The sequence below is a fragment of the Chiloscyllium punctatum genome, chromosome 21 (assembly GCF_047496795.1).
Source record: "Chiloscyllium punctatum isolate Juve2018m chromosome 21, sChiPun1.3, whole genome shotgun sequence".
Classification (NCBI taxonomy): Eukaryota; Metazoa; Chordata; class Chondrichthyes; order Orectolobiformes; family Hemiscylliidae; genus Chiloscyllium; species Chiloscyllium punctatum.
In genome coordinates, this window is record NC_092759.1 from 5,073,648 (window position 1) to 5,099,642 (window position 25,995).

General features: G+C 49.8%; 1 protein-coding gene across 1 annotated transcript in view; it reads left to right on the plus strand.

Annotated features, from left to right (window-relative positions):
* The first annotated feature begins 22,211 nt into the window (after positions 1-22,211).
* The window catches only part of LOC140492433 (zonadhesin-like), a 146,036-nt gene continuing 142,252 nt past the window's right edge, over positions 22,212-25,995 (plus strand). The window contains exon 1 of the mRNA XM_072591324.1: positions 22,212-22,281. Coding sequence (XP_072447425.1) covers positions 22,214-22,281 — 68 coding nt within the window. The 5' untranslated portion in view covers positions 22,212-22,213. The remainder of the gene's footprint in view (positions 22,282-25,995) is intronic.

The following is a 25,995-nucleotide window of genomic DNA, read 5'->3' on the forward strand; positions in this document are numbered from 1 at the left end:
ACACATAGACACATACACACTCTCATACACACAGACACACACACTCTCATACACACAAACACACACACCCTCTCATACACACAGACACACACGCACTCTCATACACACAGACACAAATACACTCTCATACTCACAGACACACACACCCTCTCACACACACAGACACACACGCACCCTCTCATACACACAGACACACACACTCTCATACACACAGACACACACACACTCTCATACACACAGACACGCACGCACTCTCATACACATAGACACATACACCCTCTCATACACACAGACACTTATATACTGTCATACACACAGACACACACGCACCCTCTCATACACACACACACACGCACTCTCATACACACAGACACACACACCCTCTCATACACACAGACACACACGCACTCTCATACTCACAGACACATATATACTCTCATACACACAGACACACACACCCCCTCACACACACAGACACACACACCCTCTCATACACACAGACACACACACTCTCATACACACAGACACACACACACTCTCATACACACAGACACACACGCACTCTCATACACACAGACACACACACCCTCATACACACAGATAGACACACCCTCTCATACACACAGACACATACACACCCTCTCATACACACAGACACACACACCCTCTCATACACACAGACACAGACACACTCTCATACACACAGACACACATGCACCCTCTAATACACACAGACACACACGCACTGTCACACAAACAGACACACACACACTCTCATACACACAGACACACACACCCTCCCATACACACAGACACACACACACCCTCTCATACACACAGACACACACGCACCCTCTCACACACACAGACACACACACCCTCTCATACACACAGACACACACACACCCTCTCATACACACACACATACACCCTCTCATACACACAGACACACACACACTCTCATACACACAGACACACACACACCCTCTCATACACACAGACACACACACACTCTCATACACACAGACACACACGCACCCTCTCAAACACACAAACACACACACCCTCTCATACACACAGACACATACACACACTCCCATACACACAGACACACACGCACCCTCTCATACACACAGACACATACACCCTCTCATACACACAGACACACACACACTCTCATACACACAGACACACACACCCTCTCATACACACAGACACATACACCCTCTCATACACATAGACACACACGCTCTATCATACACACAGACACACACACCCTCTCATACACACAGACACACACACACTCTCATACACACAGACACACACACCCTCTCATACACACAGACACATATACACCCTCTCATACACAAAGACACACACACACTCTCATACACACAGACACACACACCCTCTCACACACACAGACACACACGCACCCTCTCAAACACACAAACACACACACCCTCTCATACACACAGACACATACACACACTCCCATACACACAGACACACACGCACTCTCATACACACAGACACACACACACCCTCTCATACACACAGACACATACACACCCTCTCATAGACACAGACACATATACACACTCATACACAAAGACACACATGCACCCTCTCATACACACTGACACACACACACTCTCATACACACAGACACACACAGACACACACACACCCTCTCATACACACAGACACATACACACCCTCTCATAGACACAGACACATATACACACTCATACACAAAGACACACATGCACCCTCTCATACACACTGACACACACACACTCTCATACACACAGACACACACGCACTCTCATACACACAGACACACATGCACTCTCATACACACAGATACACACACCCTCTCATACACACAGACACACAGGCACTCTCATACACACAGACACATATACAGTCTCATACACACAGACACACACGCACCCTCTCATACACACAGACACACACGCACTCTCATACACACAGACACATACACACCCTCTCATATACACAGACACACACACACTCTCATGCACACAGACACACACACCCTCTCATACACACAGACACACACGCACTCTCATACACACAGATACATATATACTCTCATACACACAGACACACACGCACCCTCTCATACACATAGACACACACACCCTCTCATACACACAGACACACACAACTCTAACACACAGACACACATACCAACCCTCTCATACACACAGACACACACGCACTCTCATACACACAGACACATATATACTCTCATACACACAGACACACACACTCTCATACACACAGACACACACACACTCTCATACACACAGACACGCACGCACTCTCATACACATAGACACATACACCCTCTCATACACACAGACACTTATATACTGTCATACACACAGACACACACGCACCCTCTCATACACACACACACACGCACTCTCATACACACAGACACACACACCCTCTCATACACACAGACACACACGCACTCTCATACTCACAGACACATATATACTCTCATACACACAGACACACACACCCCCTCACACACAGACACACACACCCTCTCATACACACAGACACACACACTCTCATACACACAGACACACACACACTCTCATACACACAGACACACACGCACTCTCATACACACAGACACACACACCCTCATACACACAGATAGACACACCCTCTCATACACACAGACACATACACACCCTCTCATATACACAGACACACACACCCTCTCATACACACAGACACAGACACACTCTCATACACACAGACACACATGCACCCTCTCATACACACAGACACACACACCCTCTCATACACACAGATAGACACACCCTCTCATACACACAGACACCTACACACCCTCTCATACACACAGACACACACACACTCTCATTCACATAGACACACACACATTCTCACACACACAGACACACGCACCCTCTCATACACACAGACACACACGCACCCTCTCATACACACAGACACACACACTCTCACACACACAGACACACACACCCTCTCATACACACAGACACACACGCACCCTCTCATACACACAGACACACACACCCTCTCATACACACAGACACACACACTCTCACACACACAGACACACACACCCTCTCATACACACAGACACACACGCACCCTCTCATACACACAGACACATACACCCACTCATACACACAGACACACACACCCTCTCACACACACAGACACATACACACCCTCTCATACACACAGACACACACACACTCTCATACACATAGACACACACACCCTCTCATACACACAGACACACACGCACCCTCTCACACACACAGACACACACACCCTCTCGTACACACAGACACACACGCACTCACATACACATAGACACATACACACCCTCTCATACACACAGACACACACGCATTCTCATACACACAGACGCACACGCACTATCGTACACACAGACACCTATACACTCTCATACACACAGACACACACGCACCCTCTCATAGACACAGACACACACACCCTCTCATACACACAGACACACACGCACTCACATACACATAGACACATACACACCCTCTCAGACACACAGACACACAAGCACTCTCATACACACAGACACATATACACTCTCATACACACAGACACACACGCACCCTCTCATACACACAGACACACACACCCTCTCATACACACAGACACACACGCACTCACATACACATAGACACATACACACTCTCATACACACAGACACACACGCACCCTCTCATACACACAGACACACACACCCTCTCATACACACAGACACACACACACCCTCTCATACACATAGACACATACACACCCTCTCATACACAAAGACACACACACACTCTCATACACACAGACACACACACCCTCTCATACACACAGACACACACGCACTCTCATACACACAGACACAAATATACTCTCATACACACAGACACACACACCCTCTCATACACACAGACACTCACACGCACTCTCATACACATAGACACATACACTCTCTCATACACACAGACACACACACCCTCTCATACACACAGACACACACGCACCCTCTCACACACACAGACACACACACCCTCTCGTACACACAGACACACATGCACTCACATACACATAGACACATACACACCCTCTCAGACACACAGACACACAAGCACTCTCATACACACAGACACATATACACTCTCATACACACAGACACACACGCACCCTCTCATACACACAGACACACACACCCTCTCATACACACAGACACACACGCACTCACATACACATAGACACATACACACTCTCATACACACAGACACACACGCACCCTCTCATACACACAGACACACACACCCTCTCATACACACAGACACACACGCACTCACATACACATAGACACATACACACTCTCATACACACAGACACACACACTCTCATACACACAAACACACACACCCTCTCATACACACAGACACACACGCACTCTCATACACACAGACACAAATACACTCTCATACACACAGACACACACACCCTCTCATACACACAGACACACACACGCACTCTCATACACATAGACACATACACTCTCTCATACACACAGACACACACACCCTCTCATACACACAGACACACACGCACCCTCTCACACACACAGACACACACACCCTCTCGTACACACAGACACACACGCACTCACATACACATAGACACATACACACCCTCTCAGACACACAGACACACAAGCACTCTCATACACACAGACACATATACACTCTCATACACACAGACACACACACCCTCTCATACACACAGACACACACGCACTCACATACACATAGACACATACACACTCTCATACACACAGACACACACACTCTCATACACACAGACACACACACCCTCTCATACACACAGACACACACACACCCTCTCATACACATAGACACATACACACCCTCTCATACACAAAGACACACACACCCTCTCATACACACAGACACACACGCACTCTCATACACACAGACACAAATACACTCTCATACACACAGACACACACACCCTCTCATACACACAGACACACACACCCTCTCATACACACAGACACACACACGCACTCTCATACACATAGACACATACACACTCTCATACACACAGACACACACCCTCCCATACACACAGACACACACACACTCTCATACACACAGACACACACACACACTCATACACACAGACACACACTCTCATACATACAGACACCCACACACACCCTCTCATACACACAGACACACACACACACTCATACACACACACACACTCATACAGACACACACACTCTCATACATACAGACACACACACTCTCATACATACAGACACACACACTGTCACACATACAGACACACACACACTCTCATACAGACACACACACACACCCTTTCATACACGCAGACACACACCCTCTCATACACATGGACACACAAAAACACACACTCTCATACACATAGACACACATAGACACACGCACACACCCTCTCATACACACACACACACTCTCATGCACACAGACACACACAGTGTTATACACACAGACATACAGACACACAAATACACTGTCTCATACACACAGACACAAACATTCTCATCCCACAGACACACACACAAACACACACTCATGTACGCACACACATACTCTCATAAACACAGACATGCACACAAACACACACGCATACACACAGACACACACACCCTCTCATACACACAGACACACACACACACTCTCATACACATGGACACACACAAACACACACTCTCATGCACACATACACACACACACACCCTCTCATACACACAGACATGCACACAAGCACACACGCATGCACACAGACACACACACCCTCTCATACACATGGACACACACAAACACACACTCTCATGCACACATACACACACATGCCCTGTCATACACACAGACACGCACACAAACACACTCTCATAAACACAGACACACACACACAGTGTTATACACACAGACATACAGACACACAAACACACCCTCTCATAAACACAGACAAACACACAGAAACACACACTCTCACACACACACACACAAACACACACTCTCACACACTCAGACTCACACAGAAACACACACTCTCCTACACACAGACACACACTCTCCTACACACAGACTCACATGCACATACACACACACTCTCTCATACACACAGACACACACACAAACACACTCTCATAAACACAGACACACACACACAGTGTTATACACACAGACATACAGACACACAAACACAGTCTCATATACACAGACACACACAAACTCTCATACACACAGGCCCCCGCACACAAACACACTCACACACACAGTCACACACACACTCTCATAAACACAGACACACAGACACACACACAGTGTTATACACACAGACATACAGACACACAAACACACCCTCTCATAAGCACAGACAAACACACAGAAACACACACTCTCACACACTCCGACTCACACAGCAACACACACTTTCCTACACACAGACTCACATGCACATACACATATACAGACACACACACTCTCTTATACACACAGACATGCACACAAACACACTCACACATGCAGGCACACACACACACTCATAAACACAGACACACACAAACACACACTCTCATACACACAAACACACTCATACACACACACGTGCAGTCTCATTAACAAACACACACAGACTTACACACACACACACACACACACACACAGAGGCAGAATTAGACTTAACACATTCACAAACTCAGAAAATCACACATACATATTAACAATCACATGCACTCAATCGAACACACACAAATTGATAGGAGAAATCCCCATCTTATCCCAGTCCCAAGATCCCAACTCGGCACCGCCCTCTTGACCTGTCCATCTACCTTCCAATCTATCCCTCCACCCTCCTCTCCGACCTATCACCTGCTTCCCCACCGACATCTACTTATTGTATTTTCAGCTCGCTTCCCCCCCAGCCCCACCCCCCTCCCATTTATCTCTCAGCCCCCTTGGCCCACAAGCCTCATTCCTGATGAAAGGCTTATGCCCGAAACGTCGATTCTCCTGCTCCTCGGATGCTGCCGGACCTGCTGTGCTTTTCCAGCACTACACTCTCGACACACAAATTGATACCCACTCAAACCTGTATTCACTCAGATGTGTGCACAAACGCACATTAGCACACTCGCATGTACGTAAACACAAACACTTGCATACACACGCTCACATAAGTTCACACTTACAGTCACACATGTTCACACTTGTGTACACAAGCAAGCCCTCAGATGCACACACATACTCGCACGTGAGCGCATATACACACCACGTACATTCTCTCACACGCACTGTCGCGCACGCACTCACACACAAAAAGTGGCTGCTTTTCATTCAAAACGTTAAAAACCTTGTTAATAACTGCGTCTCTGTGTTGAAATTCCCTCTCAGTTAGTTCCCCACTACAGCAGCCTCCGGCCTCCATCAATAGAGAGGCAGGAAGCTGGAGGAACTCAGCAAACCAGGCAGCATCAGGAAGTGGAGAAGTCAGTGTTTCGGGTATAACCCTTCTCCGAGCCTGCCTGTCCATTTTGGATCCCAGCATCGTCACTTTTATTTTGTCCCCTATCTCCCTCAAGCAGGATTAGGATCTGATTGGACAGCCCAGCTTCCAGACCCGGCTTCCCATTGGCTAGAGAACATGTCACTGTGACAAAGGGTGAGGGATACCCACCCTCCAGTGAGGACCTTGCAATCTTGCAGCCACTCAGAATTCGGAGAAAGGGTGGACTCCAGATGTCGGAGGTCAGAGACGAGAGTGTGGTGCTGGAAAAGCACAGCAGGTCGGGCAGCATCCGAGGAGCAGGAGAATCAACGTTTCGGGCGTACGCCCTTCATCAGGAATGCGGGAGGGGGAAGGGGGCTGAGAGATAAAAAGGAGGGTGGGGGTTGGGTTGGGTTGGGGGGAAAGGAGCTGGGAAGGTGATAGGTCAGAAACAACACCGCCTCCTACTTCCCCCCTCCCCTCAACCACACCTCACCTCCCCTCACCAAACCATCATCTCCCAGACCATCCACAACCTCATCACCTCAGGGGATCTCCCATCTTCAGCTTCCGTAGTCCGGGAACCCCGCACCGCCTGGTTCCACCAAAAATCTTCACAAACCTGACTGCCCCGGTGTCTGCCTGCTCCTTCCCTACCGAAGTTATCATCTCATATCTGCTGTCCCCCCTTCGTCCAGTATCTCCTCACATACATTTGAGACACCGCCCATGTCCCCCACATCCTCCATGACTTCCGTTTCCCCGGCCCCCAACGCCTCATCTTCACCATGGATATCCAAACCCTCTACACCTCCATCCGCCATGACCAGGGCCTCCAAGCCCTCCATTTCTTCCTGACCCAACCTGTACCCTTCCACTGACACACTCCCTCGACTGGTCCTCACCCTCAACGACTTCTCCTCCCGATCCTCCCCCTTCCTCCAGACCAAAGGGGTAGCCATGGGCACACGTATGGGCCCCCAGCTATGCCTGTCTGTTTGTCAGCTACGTAGATCAGTCCGCCTTCCACAGCGTCACTGGCACCACTCCCCACCTCTTCCTTCGCTACATCGATGCCTGCATCGGCGTCACCTCGTGCTCCCATGAGGAGGTTGAGCAGTTCATCACCTTCACCAACACCTTCCACCCCGACCTCACGTCCACCTGGACCATCCCAGACACCTTCCTCTCCTTCCTGGGTCTCTCTGTCTCCATCTCCGGTGACTGACCCAACACGGACATCTACTTCAAACCCACAGACTTCCATAGCTACCTCGACTACACCTCCTCCCACCCTCTCTCCTTGCTCCCAATTCTTCCACCTCTGCCATATCTGCTCCCAGGAAGAGCAAACCCACTTCAGGACATCCCAGATAGCCTCCTAATTCAAGGCCCCGCAATTTCTCCTCCTACGAGACCAATAATGCCCTTCAGCGCATCTCCTTCCCTTACTCCACCTCCACCCTTGAAACCCACCCTTCTCTCCAACTGCAAGAAGGGTAGAACGCCCCTGATCCTCACCTTCCACCCCACTAATCTCCGAATACAGCACATCATCCTCCGCCATTTCCCCTCCCTACATTCAGACCCCACAGCAGAGATATATTTCCCTCCCCATCCCCATCTGCATTCTGCAGAGTCTGTTCCCCCCCCCCACCCACTCCGGTAAGACTTCGTTAGGTCCACGCCCCTTCCCACCAACCCACCCTCCACACCCAGCACCTTCCCCTGCCTCCGCAAGAGATACAAACCCTGCGCCCACACCTTCCCCCCTCACCTTCATTCAAGGCCCCAAAGGAGCCTTCCACATCCAGCAGAGATTTTCCTGCGCCTCCACCCACCTCACCTACTGCATCCATTGCTCTTGATGTGGTCTCCTCTACACTGGGAAGACAGGACGCCAACTCGCGGAACGTTTCAGGGAACATCTCTGGGATACCCGCACCCAACAACCCCACCACCCCTTGGCTGAGTACTTCACCTTCACCCCCCACTCTCCCAAGGACGTGCAAGTTCTGGGCCTCCTCCACCACCAAATCCAAGCCACCCAACGCCTGGAGGAACAACACCTCATCTTCTGCCATGGGCCTCTCCAACCACACTGCATCAACGTCGATTTTCACTAGTTTCCTCATCTCCCTTCCCCCCACCTCATCCCACATCCAAACTTCCAACTCGTCACTCCCCTCTTGAACTGTCCTATCTGTTCTTGCCAACTATCCACTGTACCCTCCTCTCCGTCCTATCACTATCAGCCCCCACCTCCAGCTACCCATTGCACTCTCAGCTACCTTGCCCCCCCCCCCCCCCCCCACTCCCACACCCACCCTCCCAATTATCTCTCAGCCCCCCTCCCTCACCCTCAGCATTCCTGATGAAGGGCTTATGCCCGAAACGTCGATTCTCCTGCTCCTCGGATGCTGCCTGACCTGCTGCGCTTTTCCAGCACCACACTCTCTTGACTCTGATCTCCAGCATCTGCAGCCCTCACCAACTCAGTACTGGCAGGTAGAGCACAGGGTACAATGCAGAGTAAAGCTTCCTCTACTTTGTCCCGCCACCCTCCAACCCCATTAATCACTCCCAGGACTGGGACAGCATGGGGTTAGGTACAGAGTAAAGCTCCCTCTAAACTGATTCCCCCCTACCCCAATCAATCACTCCCAGGACAGGGAAAGCACGGGTTAGATTCAGAGTAAAGGTCTCTCTACACTGTTCCCCATCAAACACTCCCAGGACAAGGACAGCATGGGGTTAGATACAGGGTAAAGCTTCCTCTACACTGACCCCATCAAACACTCCCAGGACAGGGACAGCATGGGATTAGATACAGAGTAAAGCTCCCTCTACACTGTCCCTCATCAAACACTCCCAGGGCAGGGACAGCATGGGGTTAGATCCAGAGTAAAACTCCCTCTACACTGTCACCCCATCAAACACTCAAGGTCTGTCTGTCCTGTGGGTCTCGAACCATTTGGGGATGGACTATGATGTGTGAGCAGGAGCCATGCAGTCTGTGGGGATCAGGACAGAGAGAGAGAGAGAGAGAGAGAGAGAGGGTTTCTATCTGAACTACAGGAGCCCAGCTCCAAGGGGGTGACAGGTTGCTGGCTGTGTCCGCACTGACTGCCAGGGGTCAGTGCCCAGGGGGTAGCTGGACTTGGATCATGGCAGTGAGGAGCAGTTGGCGTGCCCTAGCGGCCTGACTCCTGCTTCTTAGGCGGCAGCACTGTGCTGGGAAAACCGTCGTGGGCTACGCGGAATCAAACGTGGCTGGCTTTTAATTCCCACTTCCTTATTACCTGCAGCGCGGTTCCGAAGTCTAACAGTTATCTCCCTGTGTCCGTCAGCAGCTGATGCGAATGTGCAGGTATTTCCCTGAACCGACAAGGAGATTTGCATGAATCACGCACGCTCCTCGCAATTCCCGGACCTGTTCCCTGACCAACTGCTCATCACTTTGCATGGATACATCCAGCACAGACCCTTCGGTCCAACCACTCCAGACCAACCATTATCCCAAACTACATTAGTCCCACACCTGCCTGCTCCTGATCGATATCCCTCCAAACCTTTCCTAGTCACGCGCTTGTCTCAGTATCTCAGTATGTTATAACCGTGGCCACATCCTCTGGAAGTTTATTCCCACACGAATGTGTAAAACATTTACTCCCCCGCTTTGTTTTTTTAAAATGTCTCCCCTCTCACCTCCAAAACATACCCCCCTGGCCCCACTCCGAGGGAAAAGACACATGTCATTCAGGAGGTGAAAGTGAGGACTGCAGATGCTGGAGATCAGAGTCTAGATTAGAGTGCGGCGCTGGAAAAGCACAGCAGGTCAGGCAGCATCCGAGGAGCAGGGAAAGCGACGTTTCGGGCAAAAGCCCTTCATCAGGAAACGTCAATTTTCCTGCTCCTCGGATGCTGACTGACCTTTTCCAGCACCACACTCCCAACACCTGCCATTAACCCTATTTCTACCCCTCATGATTTTATAAACTTCCACAAGGTCACCTCTCAACCTCCTACCCTCCAGTGAGAAAAATCTCAGCCTATCTCCTCGGGGGTGGAGTCGCAGGTAGATAGGATAGTGAAGAAGGCGTTTGGTATGCTTTCCTTTATAGGTCAGAGTATTGAGTACAGGAGTTGGGAGGTCATGTTGCGGCTGTACAGGACATTGGTTAGGCCACTGTTGGAATATTGTGTGCAATTCTGGTCTCCTTCCGATCGGAAAGATGTTGTGAAACTTGAAAGGGTTCAGAAAAGACTTACAAGGAGGTTGCCAGGGTTGGAGGATCTGAGCTACAGGGAGAGGCTGAACAGGCTGGGGCTGTTTTCCCTGGAGTGTCGGAGGCTGAGGGATGATCTTATAGAGGTTTATAAAATCATGAGGGGCATGGATAGGGTAAATAGACAAAGCCTTTTCCCTGGGGTGGGGGAGTCCAGAACTAGAGGGCATAGGTTTAGGGTGAGAGGGGAAAGATATAGAAGAGACCTAAGGGGCAACTTTTTCACACAGAGGGTGGTACATGTATGGAATGAGCTGCCAGAGGAAGTGATGGAGGCTGGTTCAATTGCAACATTTAAGAGGCATTTGGATGGGTATATGAATAGGAAGGGTTTGGAAGGATATGGGCCGGGTGCTGGCAGGTGGGACTAGATTGGGTTGGGATATCTGGTCGGCATGGACAGGTTGGACTGAAGGGTCTGTTTCCGTGCTGTACATCTCTAAGACTCTATGACTAGTGGGTAGATTTTTAAGGTCAGAGAAGAAAGATTTAAAAAGGACTTGAGGGGCAACTTGTTTAAGCAGAGGGTGATTCGTGTGTGGAATGAACTTTCGTAGGAAGTGGTGGATGTGGGTATGGCTACAACATTTAAAAGACATTTGAAGAGGTACATGAATAAGAGATGTTTGGAGGAATATGGGCAGAGCAGAGGCAGATGGGACTAGTTTAGTTTGGAAACGTGGTTAGCATGGCTTGGTTAGGCCAAAGGGCCTGTTTCTATGCTGTATGAGTCTATGGCACTAGTACCACCCCACCCAGGAATGAATTTACAATGGACTGAACATCATTGACCCATGATTAATGTTCGAGCGGTGAATGTACGTGGCAGTTTTACGAGATCTGCTCTGTTTGGATTTATTGCCAGCATTTGTGTCGTAAGAGCTGAGGAGCTGAGAAAAAATTCGGGTACAAAGAACACAGAAATGACAGTGCTCTCATTTAGATGGGCATAACTCTTATTGCTTTCCACTGGGGTCGTGTCACAGAGTCATCCGGCGTGGAAACAGACCCTTCGGCCCAACCAGCCCATGCCGACCACAATCCCAAACCAAACTAGTCCCACCTGCCTGCTCCTGGCCCAGATCCCTCCAAACCCTTCCTACTCATGGACCTATCCAGTAGATGCAGGAAGGATGTCTCCACCCGGCCAGCTGAGGAAAGGGTGAGGCCTGGTTGACCAGGCGCAGAGTCTCAGGATCAGTCGCTATTTCGGACTGAAACGTGGAGGAATTTCTTTGGAAACCTTTGGAAATCTCTACCCCAGAGTTAAAAATCGCACAACGTCAGGTTACAGTCCAACAGGTTTATTTGGAAACACTGGCTTTCGGTACGGTGCTCCTTCTGCACCACCTGATGAAGGAGCAGCGCTCCGAAAGCTAGTGCTTCCAATAAAACCTGTTGAACTATAACCTGGTGTTGTGTGATTTTTAACTGTTAGACAATAACCTGGTGTTGTGTGATTTTTAACTGTTAGACAATAACCTGGTGTTGTGTGATTTTTAACTGTTAGACAATAACCTGGTGTTGTGTGATTTTTAACTGTTGGTCTATAACCTGGTGTTGTGTGATTTTTAACTGTTGGACAATAACCTGGTGTTGTGTGATTTTTAACTGTTAGACTATAACCTGGTGTTGTGGGATTTTTAACTTTGTCCCCCCCCCCAGTCCAACACCGGGGTCTCCAAATCATGACTATCCTGGCACTCGGTGGAAGGTCAGTGATTGTGTCCAAAGGGAATGTGGTGATAACACGACATTGAATGAGATGGTCCAGAGACTCTGCAAGAGGCCTGAGGAGCCGAATGGCCTGTTTCCACTGACACGGTGTGCTGACTGCAGGTGCTAGCCCGAGAACAGGGAATGGGAAGATCCTAGTGATCAGCAGAAGGTTAAGGCCCCACAACACATTGGCGCCTCACAACATGGTGGCTCAGTGGTTAGCACTGCTGCCTCACAGCGCCAGGGACCCGAGTTCAATTCCTGCCCTGGGTGACTGTCTGTGTGGAGTTTGCACATCACCAGCAACCATCACTGCTGGTCACAGGGTTCCAGTGCAAAAAGCAACCCCCCCCCCTCCACCCACCATCACTCTCTGTCTCTGACAGTGAAGCCGATTTTGTACTCAGTTGGCAATCGGAGACCAATTGCTTTGGTCTGTTCAACAGTCCGCATACTCTGGGAAGCCCTGGCTCAGTGATTACAGAATTGTTACTTTGCAGGAGGAGGCCCTTCGGCCCATCACAGGCACTTCCAATGAGCATCATTGGGCGGCACGGTGGCACAGTGGTCAGCACTGCTGCCTCACAGCGCCAGAGACCCGGGGTTCAATTCCCGCCTCGGGCAACTGTCTGTGTGGAGTTTGCACGTTCTCCCCGTGTCTGCGTGGGTTTCCTCCGGGTGCTCCAGTTTCCTCCCACAGTCCCAAAAAATGTGCAGGTTAGGTGAACTGGCCATGCTAAATTGCCTGTCGTGTTAGGTGAAGGAGTAAATGTAGGAGGATGGGTCTGGGTGGGTTACGCTTTGGCGGGTCGGTATGGACTTGTTGGGCCGAAGGGCCTGTTTCCACACTGTAAGTAATCTAATCTAATTACCTAGTGGATAGGAACTCCTGGGCTGAACGACCCACTCTCCCAGCAGCCCGTGAGTCCCAGAAAGCTGCATCTCCGACAGTGCCGCCCCTCAGTGCTGACACCATCCAAGTGGTGGAACAGATTTTGTGTGTGTGTGAGTCTCTGGAGTGGGGCTTGAACCTATGACCCTTTGACTCAGGTGCAGTAGTGCTCACCGTTGTATCATGCTGGTAATCACTTGTGATCCATACCATCAATGCAATAAAAAAAACACCCTTCTTGGAAACTCCATTTCCTTCTGATAATTTAATGCATAATTCTTCCTGTATGGTTTCATCCCTTTCTGTCAAGATTCCTCTGATACTGAAGCTCTCCTTGAGTTTCACCTTAACCAGAAACTTAACTTTGCCTGCTGTACTAATACCATGGCCAGAAGAGCAGATCAAAGGCTAGGAAGCACTAGAACCTACCTTCTGATTCCCCTGTCTATCGTCTACAGGGCATGTGAGGTATTGCATTTTGGTAATACAGGGAATTGACTCATGCTATTAAAAGTAGGGCCCTGGGTAGTGTTGTAGAACAGGGAGACTGAGGGGTTTAGGTATATAATTCTTTGAGGTTTGTTAGGAGGGTGTTCAGCAAGCCCGTCTTCATCGCTCAGAACTTTGAGCATCGGAGTTGGGATGCTGTGTTGAGGTTGTACAGCACATTGTAGAGTACTGTTCTGGTCGCCCTGTTAGATTAGATCCCCTACAGTGTGGAAACAGGTCCTTCGGCCCAACAAGTCCACTCCGACCCTCCAAAGAGTAACCCACCCAGACCCATTCCACTACCCTACATTTACCCCTGACTAATGCACTAGCACTATGGGTAATTTAGCACGGCCAATCCACCCTAACCTGCACACCTTTGAACTGTGAGAGGAAACCGAAGCACCAGGAGCAAACCCACGCAGACACGGGGAGAATGTGCAAACTCCACACAGTCAGTCACCCGAGGCTGGAATCGAACCTGGGACCCTGGTGCTGTGAGGCAGCAGTGCTAACCTCTGAACCACCATGCCACCCCTGTTACAGGAAGGTTATTATTAAACTGGAGAGGGTTCAGTCAATAGAGGGTTTGAGATCTGACTGGAAAGACTGGGACTGTTTTTCACTGGATCGTAGGACGTTGAGGGGTGACCTTTTTGAGGTTTATAAAATCATGAGGGTTATAAATAAAGGGAATGACCCCCAGGGTCTTTTGCCTAGGGTGGGGGGAGTTCAAAACTATTTTTAAGGTGAAAGGAGAAAGATTTAAAATGGACATTGGGGCAACCTTTTTACACAGAGGGTGGTTCGTGTGTGGAATGAACTGCCAGAGGAAGTGGTGGATGTGGGTAGAGTTACAATGTTTATAAGACATTCAGATAGGTAGGTGGATAGGAAAGGTCTGGGCCAGGCTTAGGGAAGTGGGACTAGTTTAGTTTGGGATTCTAGTTGCCATGGACTGGTTGGACCGAAAGGTCTGTTCCCATGCTGTGTGACTCTCAGTCAGGAGTGTGATGGAATATTCCTCACTTGTTGAGGGCAGCTCCAACAACGCTCAACAAAAACTGACACCATTCCAGGACAAAGCAGTCTGCTCGACTCGCACCAGATCTAATACCGTCAATATCCACTCCACCCACCATCGAGGCACAGTCACAGCAGTGTGTACCGTCTACAAGCTGCACCGCTGCCCCTCCCAAACCCACAGCCACTTCCATCCAGAAGGACAAGGGCAGCAGATACATGGGAACGCCACCCCCCCCCCTCGCAAGTTCCCCTCCCGATCCACTCACCGTCCTGACTTTGGAAATGTGTAGCCATTCCTTCAGTGTCAAGATGCTGGAACGTCCTCCCCAGGGGCACTATGGGAGTTCCTCCAGCGGTTCAAGATGGTGGCCTTGCCACCGCCTTCTCAAGGGGCAAATCAGGCTGGGCAATCAATGCTGTACCCAGCCAACGGCACCTACATCTCTTTTGGAATAGTCAAACAGGAAGGAAACCTCAGGTTCAAAAGCGACAGAGAACATTCCAGAAATTTCTTCTCCTTGATCTCCAGTGATCTGTGCCAGCAAATTGACCATGTGTTATGGAATCACAGACACAACAGTACAAGAAACAGCCCAATGGATCATTCCAGTAAATCAATGAGGGGTTAGCCAGTCTAATTAATTCCATTAATTGGTCCGTATCTCTGCAGATCCTGACACCCTTTAAATGCGGTGAGGGTTTGAACCATCTCAGGCAAGGATTTCCATCCTCTAAGTCAAAATCAACTTCCTCGTCTTCCCTCTACTAGAAACAGGGGCAGGGCATTCAGACCATTACACAGTCATGGATGATCGATCCCTTCAATGCCCTTTACCCAGGTCCCCATTACCCTGTGTGCTCCTGGTAACCAGAAGTCTATCAATCTTACCCAAAACATACTCAAAGACTGAGCTCCTGCAGCCCTCCGTGAACAGGTCTACAACACGCTGAGTAAACAAGTTGCAATTCATCACAGGCCTGGGTGGCAGTTCTAAAAAATCTGTTGTGGTTCTGTGGGCGGCACGGTGGCACAGTGGTTAGCACTGCTGCCTCACAGCGCCAGAGACCCGGGTTCAATTCCCGCCTCAGGCGACTGACTGTGTGGAGTTTGCACATTCTCCCCGTGTCTGCGTGGGTTTCCTCCGGGTGCTCCGGTTTCCTCCCACAGTCCAAAGATATGCAGGTCAGGTGAATTGGCCATGCTAAATTGCCCGTAGTGTTAGGTAAGGGGTAGATGTAGGGGTATGGGTGGGTTTACGCTTCGGCGGGGCGGTGTGGACTTGTTGGGCCGAAGGGCCTGTTTCCACACTGTAATTAATCTAATCTAATCTAATCAACGTTTGTGAGAAGATTTGTAGCTTGGGTGCTCGTTAAAAATCTGTGCCCCTTATCTTTGACTCTCCGCTGAGTTAAAGGGATCCCTTTCTATTCAGGCCCCACGGGAACCGCAATCAAATTTCCCATCAGCCATCTCTGCTCCAGGCTGAGCAGTTATCTGGGCAGACACACTCCTTCAAGATAGCATGATCCCTCCACAACCCACCCCGCCCTCTGGGTAAAAGGGTGGTGCAATCCCAGATGAGGCCCGGGCTAGTTTGTGTCATTCGTTCCCAAGCTGGCTGGTCGAGGTTGGTATTTATTACCTTTCACTAACCGCTCTTGAACTGACTGACTCACTCAGCCATCTGAGAGTGGAGTTCAGGGTCAATGTGTGACTCGCTGTGAGCTGAGAGCCTAGTGTAGGCCAAGCCCCTATAAGGTTGGCAGATTTGCTACCTTGAAGGGTGTTAGTAAACTGGATGGGGTTTTACAACGATCTGGTTCATTACAGATACTCATTTCTTTAATTGCAGCTGTATTAATCAATTTCATTTAAGTGACCCAGTTGCTTTGATCGGATTTGAACTAATATCTCGAGAGCATGGGACCAGGCCTTAGCCTTACTGGTACAGCAAGGTAACCTAATGTTAATATTGTTGGGAGACCTTTCGTTGGTTAAAGTGTGATTGTTAGCCTTGCCTGCCCGCGTAGATAGAGAAGGTAAAAACAATGACTGCAGATGCTGAAAACCAAATACGGGATTAGTGGTGCTGGAAGAGCACAGCAGTTCAGGCAGCATCCAACGAGCAGCGAAATCAACGTTTCGGGCAAAAGCCCTTCATCAGGAATAAAGGCAGTGAGCCTGAAGCGTGGAGAGATAAGCTAGAGGAGAGTGGGGGTGGGGAGAAAGTAGCATAGAGTACAATGGGTGAGTGGGGGAGGGGATGAAGGTGATAGGTCAAGGAGGAGAGGGTGGGGTGGATAGGTGGAAAAGAAGATAGGCAGGTAGGACAAGTCCGGACAAGTCAAGGAGACAGTAACTAGAGAGGCTGGTGAAGATGGCTAGGTCAATGGAACACAATCTTAAGTGAAAAGCCTTGCCAAGCAAGAAGCTGATACCAGAATCCCTTTAGGAATTAACCCACCTGAGTGTGAGGCGATGCATTTTGGGTGGCACGCTGGCTCAGTGGTTGGCACTGCTACCTCACCGAACCCGGGACCCGGGTTCAATTCCAGCCTCGGGCGACTGTCTGTGTGGAGTTCGCACATTCTCCCCCCGTGTCTGCGTGGGTTTTCATCCCACAGTCCAAAGATGTGCACGTTCGGGTGGATTGGCCGTGGGAAATTGTCCCATAGTGCTCAGGGATGTGTGGGCTAGGTGAATTATTAAGGAATAATGCAGAGTAATAGGGGAGGGGGAATGGGTTTGGGTAGGATACTCTCCGGAGGGTCGGTGTTCACATGTTGGGCCGAAGAGCCTGTTTCCACACTGTAGGGGTTCTATAAACAAGGCAAGGGAATACACGATGGACAGTAGGACCCTGGCAAACACTGAGGATCAGTGTGCAAGTCCACCAGTACAGGTTAGATTACCTACAGTGTGGAAACAGACCCTTCGACCCAACAAGTCCACACCAACCCTCCGAAGAGTAGCCGAAAAAGACCCTTATTCCCTCTGACTAACACACCCAACCTATGGGTAATTTAGCATGGCCGATTCACCTGACCTGCATGTCTTTGGATTGTGGGAGCAAACCCACACAGACACGGGGAGAATGTGCAAACTCCACACAGACAGTTGCCCGAGGCTGGAATAGAACACGGGTCCCTGGTGCTGTGAGGCAGCAGTGCTAACCACTGAGCCACCATGCCACCCCAAAAAGGTATCAGAATATAATATGTTAATAAGGTATAGGGCTTACTTACCTTTATTAGCCAAGGGATAGAGTTTAAAAGCAGGGATATTATGGTGGAATTGTATAAAATGTTGGGTAGGCCGCAGCTAAAGAATTGCTTTCAGTTCTCAAGTTTCACATCGTAAAGATAAACTCCCCATAGTCCAAGCAGACCATGGAACTGGTCTCACCACCAACTGGGGGGGGTGGTTTAACCTGACGGTGACCACGCCTCAGGTGAGGGGACAGGTTGAGAAGGAGAATCCTCCACAGTAACGTCACTGAGCAGAAACTGAAAACACTCCATTGGCATCACAGTGCATCGCAAACTAGCCATCGGAGATAACGAAACCCTGTCAATCCCCATTCTAGGAAGCATGTGATAGCACTGGGCAGGTTACAGAGAGAATTTACCAGGATGCTGCCCAGTAGGAGAGAGTTACCAGGATGTTGCCCTGGGGCTGGAGGGATTTACCAGGATGTTGCCCTGGGGCTGGAGGGATTTACCGGGATATTACCCTGGAGCTGGAGGGATTTACCAGGATGTTGCCCTGGGGCTAGAGGGATTTACGAGGATGTAGCCCTGGGGCTGGAGAGATTCACTATTGAAGAGAGATTGGACAGACTGGGATTGTTTTCCTTTGAGTAGAGGGGATTGAGAGGGGAGCTGGTTGAGATGGATCAAACTGAGGGGCACAGGCAGGAAGAACCTTATCTCTTTGGGGAATTACGGCTGGCGGGGGGGGGGGGGGGGAGTGGGGGTGGGGGCGGGGCAGGGGGAATAGATTTAAGGGAAGGTGCAGGAGGCTTCCAGGAGATGTGGAGACAATCTTTATCTCCCAGAGGAGCGTGAAAGTGGAACTCGCTTCCTGTAAGGACGGTAGACGCAGAAATCTTCAGAACGTTTATCAAGGGTTTAGTTGTGATGCTAAGACATACATCATCACCATCATCACCATCATCAGCGGTCCATTGTAGATGAGGGGGGTTCACTTCCACCCTCAGACCGAGTTGTGTAGGCGGTTGTACACACTGATACCGCTACGGCAGGGGGCAGGTTGTGGTCATGGAGGGGTTGGGTGGGGTGTTGGTGTGGCAGCGTGCCCCTTCCTCCTTTTCCCCGACGGCAAGTCTCGAGGTGCTCCACACCTTCCTCCACTTTGGATGGTCTCGGGCCAGAGATTCCTGGGGAAGAGTCTGTGGGAACGCTGCACTTCCCATTGAGGCTCTAGAGGGTATCACTGAGGCATATCCTCTGTCCGCTTGGGGCTGGCCTGCCGTTTCGGAGGGCTCCTGGTCAAGGACTCTCGTGTCAGTCACATGGAAGACGTGCCCATCCCCCATCGTAGCCAGTCGAGGTGGGGAGGAGGGGGTCAGTGCCTCGATATTGGGGATATTGGCCTGGTCGAGGATACTGGTGTTGGTGACTCTATCTTCCCAGCAGATTTGCAGGACATAGCTCAGTCAGGATTGGTGGGACCGCTCCAGCATCTTGAGGTGCCCGCTGTAGACAGTCCACATCTCAGAGCCGTCCAGGAGGGTGGGAACCACCATAGCCCTGTATACCATGAGCTTGGTGTCAGATCTGATGTTATAGTCCTTGAAGGCATACAAGGGTATGGGCCAACTGCTGGGAAATGGGGTAAGAATAGTGAGGTGACTGTTTTTGACTGGCATGAAAGCAACGGGCCGAAGGGCCTTTTCCTGTGCTGTAGAGATCCACACCTTTCTCGTGTAAAACACTTCAGAGACATGGAACCTCTCTCCCACTAAACATAGCGACAACTTGTTTAATTAATCGATTCAAAATCTGATAAACAGCCAAGGACATTAAGTGACACAAAGCCAAGATGGATGGCATTATGACAATCCCATTGGCTCTCATTTCCTCCGGGTGCTCCGGTTTCCTCCCACAATCCAAAGATGTGCAGGTCAGGTGAATTGGCCATGCTAAATTGCCCGTAGTGTTAGGTGCAGTAGTTGCAAGTAAATGGGTCTGGGTGGGTTACTCTTCGGAGAGTCGGTGTGGACTAGTTAGGCCGAAGGGCCTGTTTCCACACTGTAGGGAATCTATTCTAGTCTAAAAGAAGCAGATGGGAGGCAATGGGGGTTTCATCGTGAAACAATTAACTCTACAGACCCAGGTAGTGTTCTGGGATAAATGGTGGAATTTGAACTCAGTTAAAAAATAAATCTGGAATTACGAGTCTAATTGTCAGATTTATTTTTTTAAAAATGCACCCAGATCAGTAATGCCATTGAGGGAAGGGAAATCTGCTGTCCTTACACAGTCTGACCTATGTGTGACCCAGTCCTGATGAAGGGCTTCTGCCCGAAACGTCGATTCTCCTGCTCCTCGGATGCTGCCTGACCTGCTGTGCTTTTCCAGCACCACTCTGATCTAAACTATGTGTGACTCCAGATCCACAGCAATATCGGGGACTCTTCACTGCACTCTGGGCGATTAGGGATGGGCAATAAATGCTGGATGAGCCAGTGATGCCCACATCGCGTGAATGTCAAACAGCAAAGGCAAAAAGGAACTTTCATACAGGGAGTCACACGCGATAGCTGGGGTAGGGCTGGGAGAGGGAAATTACAAAGGTCTGGAGATATAGGAGAGGTGTGGGTGACAAGAGGGACGACTTGGATGGATGTTTCAGGATGAGAACAATGGGGTTGGGTTGAGCATGTGAAGATTGGGCTGGTGCCAAGACGGAAACTGAGTTTGACAAAGACCTTTGCACACCCCCTTATCGGCTCGGGTTGGTGCTGTGCTGTGATTTAACCCTCCTGGAGGATAATGTGTGCAATAAAACCATACCAAGATGCAATTAAAGATCGGTGAGGCCACACCTTTGGTGACTAGAGTCTTTAAAGCTGCCAGTGACCCTCAAGTGCTGCTATTTCATCACGTCCCGAGATTGTGGATGCTGCAAATGGGCCGTTACAAGTTCCAGTTTTTGAAGATTTTGGCTTTTCTCGCGTTGAGCGTCGGGCATGTGAGGTGAGTATTCAGAATCAACTCTTTGGCGGGGGGGGGGGGAGGGGAGGGTGGTCTTGTTGTTGACTTGTCCGTCACTTTTCTGGTCGAGATTTGAGTGGAATGCCGTCCCTCTCTGCCCGGACTGGGTTAACGTTTCCCGAGTCTGTTCACGGTTATGTCTGGTTGAGCTGCCATCACCTCACTGGCCCACACCTCACCAGCCTGTGAGCCCCAAGGGTGGGGTGGGGGGGGGGGGTGGGGGTGGGGAGGCCTCACTGGGATACCCGCTGTTCACATTCCAAGGAGGGGTCACCGTGCCCGAAAGGTCAACTCTGACCTCTCCCCACAGATGCTGCCAGGACCTGCTGAGCTTTTCCAGCAACTTCTTATCGAGTTACTCCCCCCTCCACTTCACTGATGACTTGTTAAAATAAAATCTCCGAGGAGGTTAGCCATAACCTAGCAAGCCTGGCGGCACAGCGGCTCGTTGGTTAGCACTGCTGCCTCACAGCACCAGGGTCCCAGGTTCGATTCCAGCCTCGGGCGACTGTCTGTGTGGAGTTTACACATTCTCCCCCGTGTCTGCGTGGGTTTGCTCCCACAATCCAAAGGTGAATGGGGCATGTTAAATTACCCCATGGTATTAGATACATTAGTCAGAGGGAAATGGGTCTGGGTGGGCTACTCTCCAGAGGGTCAGTGTGGACTGGCTGGGCCGAAGGGCCTGTTTCCACACTGTAAGGGAATCTAATCTAATCTTATAACATTGGGGAGGTGGCGATGAGGAACCTTCTTTGACCCACTCGCAGCGCTCTCCTGGGTTTTGACAGTAAAGAATTAAAAGCAGGAGGAGGCCACTCGGCCCCTCCGGCATTCGATAAACACATGGCTGAGCAAACTGTGGTTTCAACTGCTTGTCTCTGTGACCTCTTTTTAGCCGAAAACCCATCTCCGTCCAAAGTATCCAATGATCCCCATCTCCTCAGGTCTCTGTGATCACATAACCCTCTGAGAGAAAAGGAAATCTCTCTCTTATCGATCAAAAATTTATTTAAATAAGCTTTTACAAGCACCCAACCTCCACTTACTTACTAGGGAAAAGAAACCTAAAGACGAACGACCCTCTTGAGAGTAGAAACGTTTCCCTGTCTCCTTCCTCAATTGGCCGGCACATTTCTGCGTTGTAGTTTCATCACTTAAAAGCAAGCAAGAGGAAATGTCAGGTGAGCTTTGCCCCCGTTGTCACTGAGATTTAAACGCTACCATCACTGAGAGTGATTCAAAGTGTACAGTTTGAATAACGTGTTTCTTCTGAATCATAGTGGCACGGTGGCACAGTGGGTTAGCACTGTTGCCTCACAGCGCCAGAGACCCGGGTTCAATTCCCGCCTCAGGCGACTGACTGTGTGGAGTTTGCACATTCTCCCCGTACCCTCCTGCGTGGGTTTCCTCCGGGTGCTCCGGTTTCCTCCCACAGTCCAAAGATGTGCAGGTCAGGTGAATTGGCCATGCTAAATTGCCCGTAGTGTTAGGTAAGGGGTAGATGTAGGGGTGTGGGTGGGTTGCGCTTCGATGGGGCGGTGTGGACTTGTTGGGCCGAAGGGCCTGTTTCCACACTGTAAGTAATCTAATCTAATCATAGTCTCACTCAGCATTACCACTGCACTCTGTTCCCAGCCAGTTATAGACCCATTTATTTAATTCAGTCACTTCCAAATGTGGCTGGGCACTGTCATCCCACTAATTGCTTGGAAGAGGCTCTTGCTATGTTGGCAAGTGCAGTGGCTGTCCTGCACACGGCGATCTCCCAGCCTCAGCACTACACTGAAGGATTACTCTCATCTGCTCTTGAACTGAAGCTGCTCTTCCAAGGGAGCTCTGCTGACCCTGGCACTGGGAATGTTTGCTTGCTGTTCCCAGTAGGTAGCTGGCAGTCAGTCTGTGTGAGGGACAGGTGGGAGAGTTTCAGAGTTTCAGTCAGTAACAGTGGGGCTGCTGGAGATAAAAATGTAATTACACAACCTTGGTGTCTGTATATCTGTGTGTGTGTGTGTCTGTGTGTGTGTGTGTCTGTGTGTCTGTGTGTCTGTGAGTGTGTGTGTGTGTGAGTGTGTGTGTGTCTGTATGTCTGTGAGTGTGTGTGTGTCTGTGTGTGTGTGTGTCTGTGAATGTGTGTATGTGTCCCTATGCATGTGTCTGTGAGTGTGTGTGTGTGTGGGTGTCTGTGAGTGTGTGTGTGTCTCTATGCATGTGTATGCATGTGTCTGTGAGTGTGTGTATGTGTGTGTGGGTGTGTGGGTGTCTGTGTGTGTGTGTGTGTGTGTGTCTGTGAGTGTGTGTGTGTATGGGTGTGTGTGTGTCTGTGAGTGTGTGTGAGTGTGTGTGTGTGTGTGCATGTGAAACAGTGTATGAGTGTGTGTGAGAGAGAGACCGAGTGTGTGAGAGAGGGTGTGTGTGAGAGTGAGGGTGTGTGAGCGAGTAAGTGTATATGTGAGAGTGCGTGTGATAGTGTGTGTGTGAGAGAGAGTGTCTGTGAGAGAGTGTGTTTGTGTGTGAGAGTGAACGTATGTGTGTCTGTGTGAGAGAGAGTGTGTGCATGTGTATGTGTGTGTGTCTGTGCGTGAGAGAGAGAGAGAGAAAGAGAATGTGTCTGTGTGTGTATCTGTGTGTGCACTGTCTCTGTATCTACTTAATCAGAAAATGGTGAACAGTGTGAGTGGGAACCGCTATGGTCAGTTGGCAGATCACACATACACATTAATCTCGGGACAGTCTGATTGCTTGCATTCAAAATGTTTGATACAGAAACAGGCCATTCAGCCTGACAGATCAATGTTGGCATTTACTGTCCCCCCATTTTACCTCACCCTATCAGTCTATCCTTTATTTAGCTTCCTCTTAGCATCTGTCCCACTTGCTTCCTTTGGACTGGAGACAGTGATTTTTTTGTAATTCACTCATGGATGTCACAACTTCTCTGACTAGGCAGAATTTGTTGCCCATCCCTAATTGCCCAGAGGATAGTTAAGAGTTAACCACATTGCTGTGGGTCTGGAGTCACATGTTGGCCAGACCAGGTAAGGATGACAGATTCCCTTCCCTCATGGATATTAGGTTTTCCCAGTATTTGGCAATGGTGGTCACGAGACTCTTAACTTCAGATTATTTTATTTAATTCAAATTCCACCCACGGCGAGATTCAAACCCAGATCCCCAGAATGTTGGCAGCACGGTGTCTCAGTGGTTAGCACTGCTGCCTCACAGCGCCAGTGACCCCGGTTCAATCCCACCCTCGGGCAACTGTCTGTGTGGAGTTTGCACATTCTCCCCGTGTCTGCGTGGGTTTCCTCCGGGTGCTCCGGTTTCCTCCCACAGTCCAAAGATGTGCAGGTTAGGGTGGATTGGCCACGGGAAATTACCCATGCAGTGTTCAGGGATGTGTAGGTTAGGTGCATTAGTCAGGGTGAATATAGGGTAGGGGAATGGGTTTGGGTGAGATACTCTTCGGAGGGTCGATGTGGACTTGTTGAGCCAAATGGCCTGTTTCCACATTATAGGGATTCTATTAAAAAAAAATTGGCTGAGTGTCTGTTCTAATACTGTAAATAGTGAAAATACCACCAGCTCATCACTCCCCCTTTAACCCCATAATGGCAATCCGAGAATATTCCGGGGGGGGGTGCAGTTCCAAATCCCATAGCAGCTGGCAGAATTCCGTTAATAAAATGTGCAGTA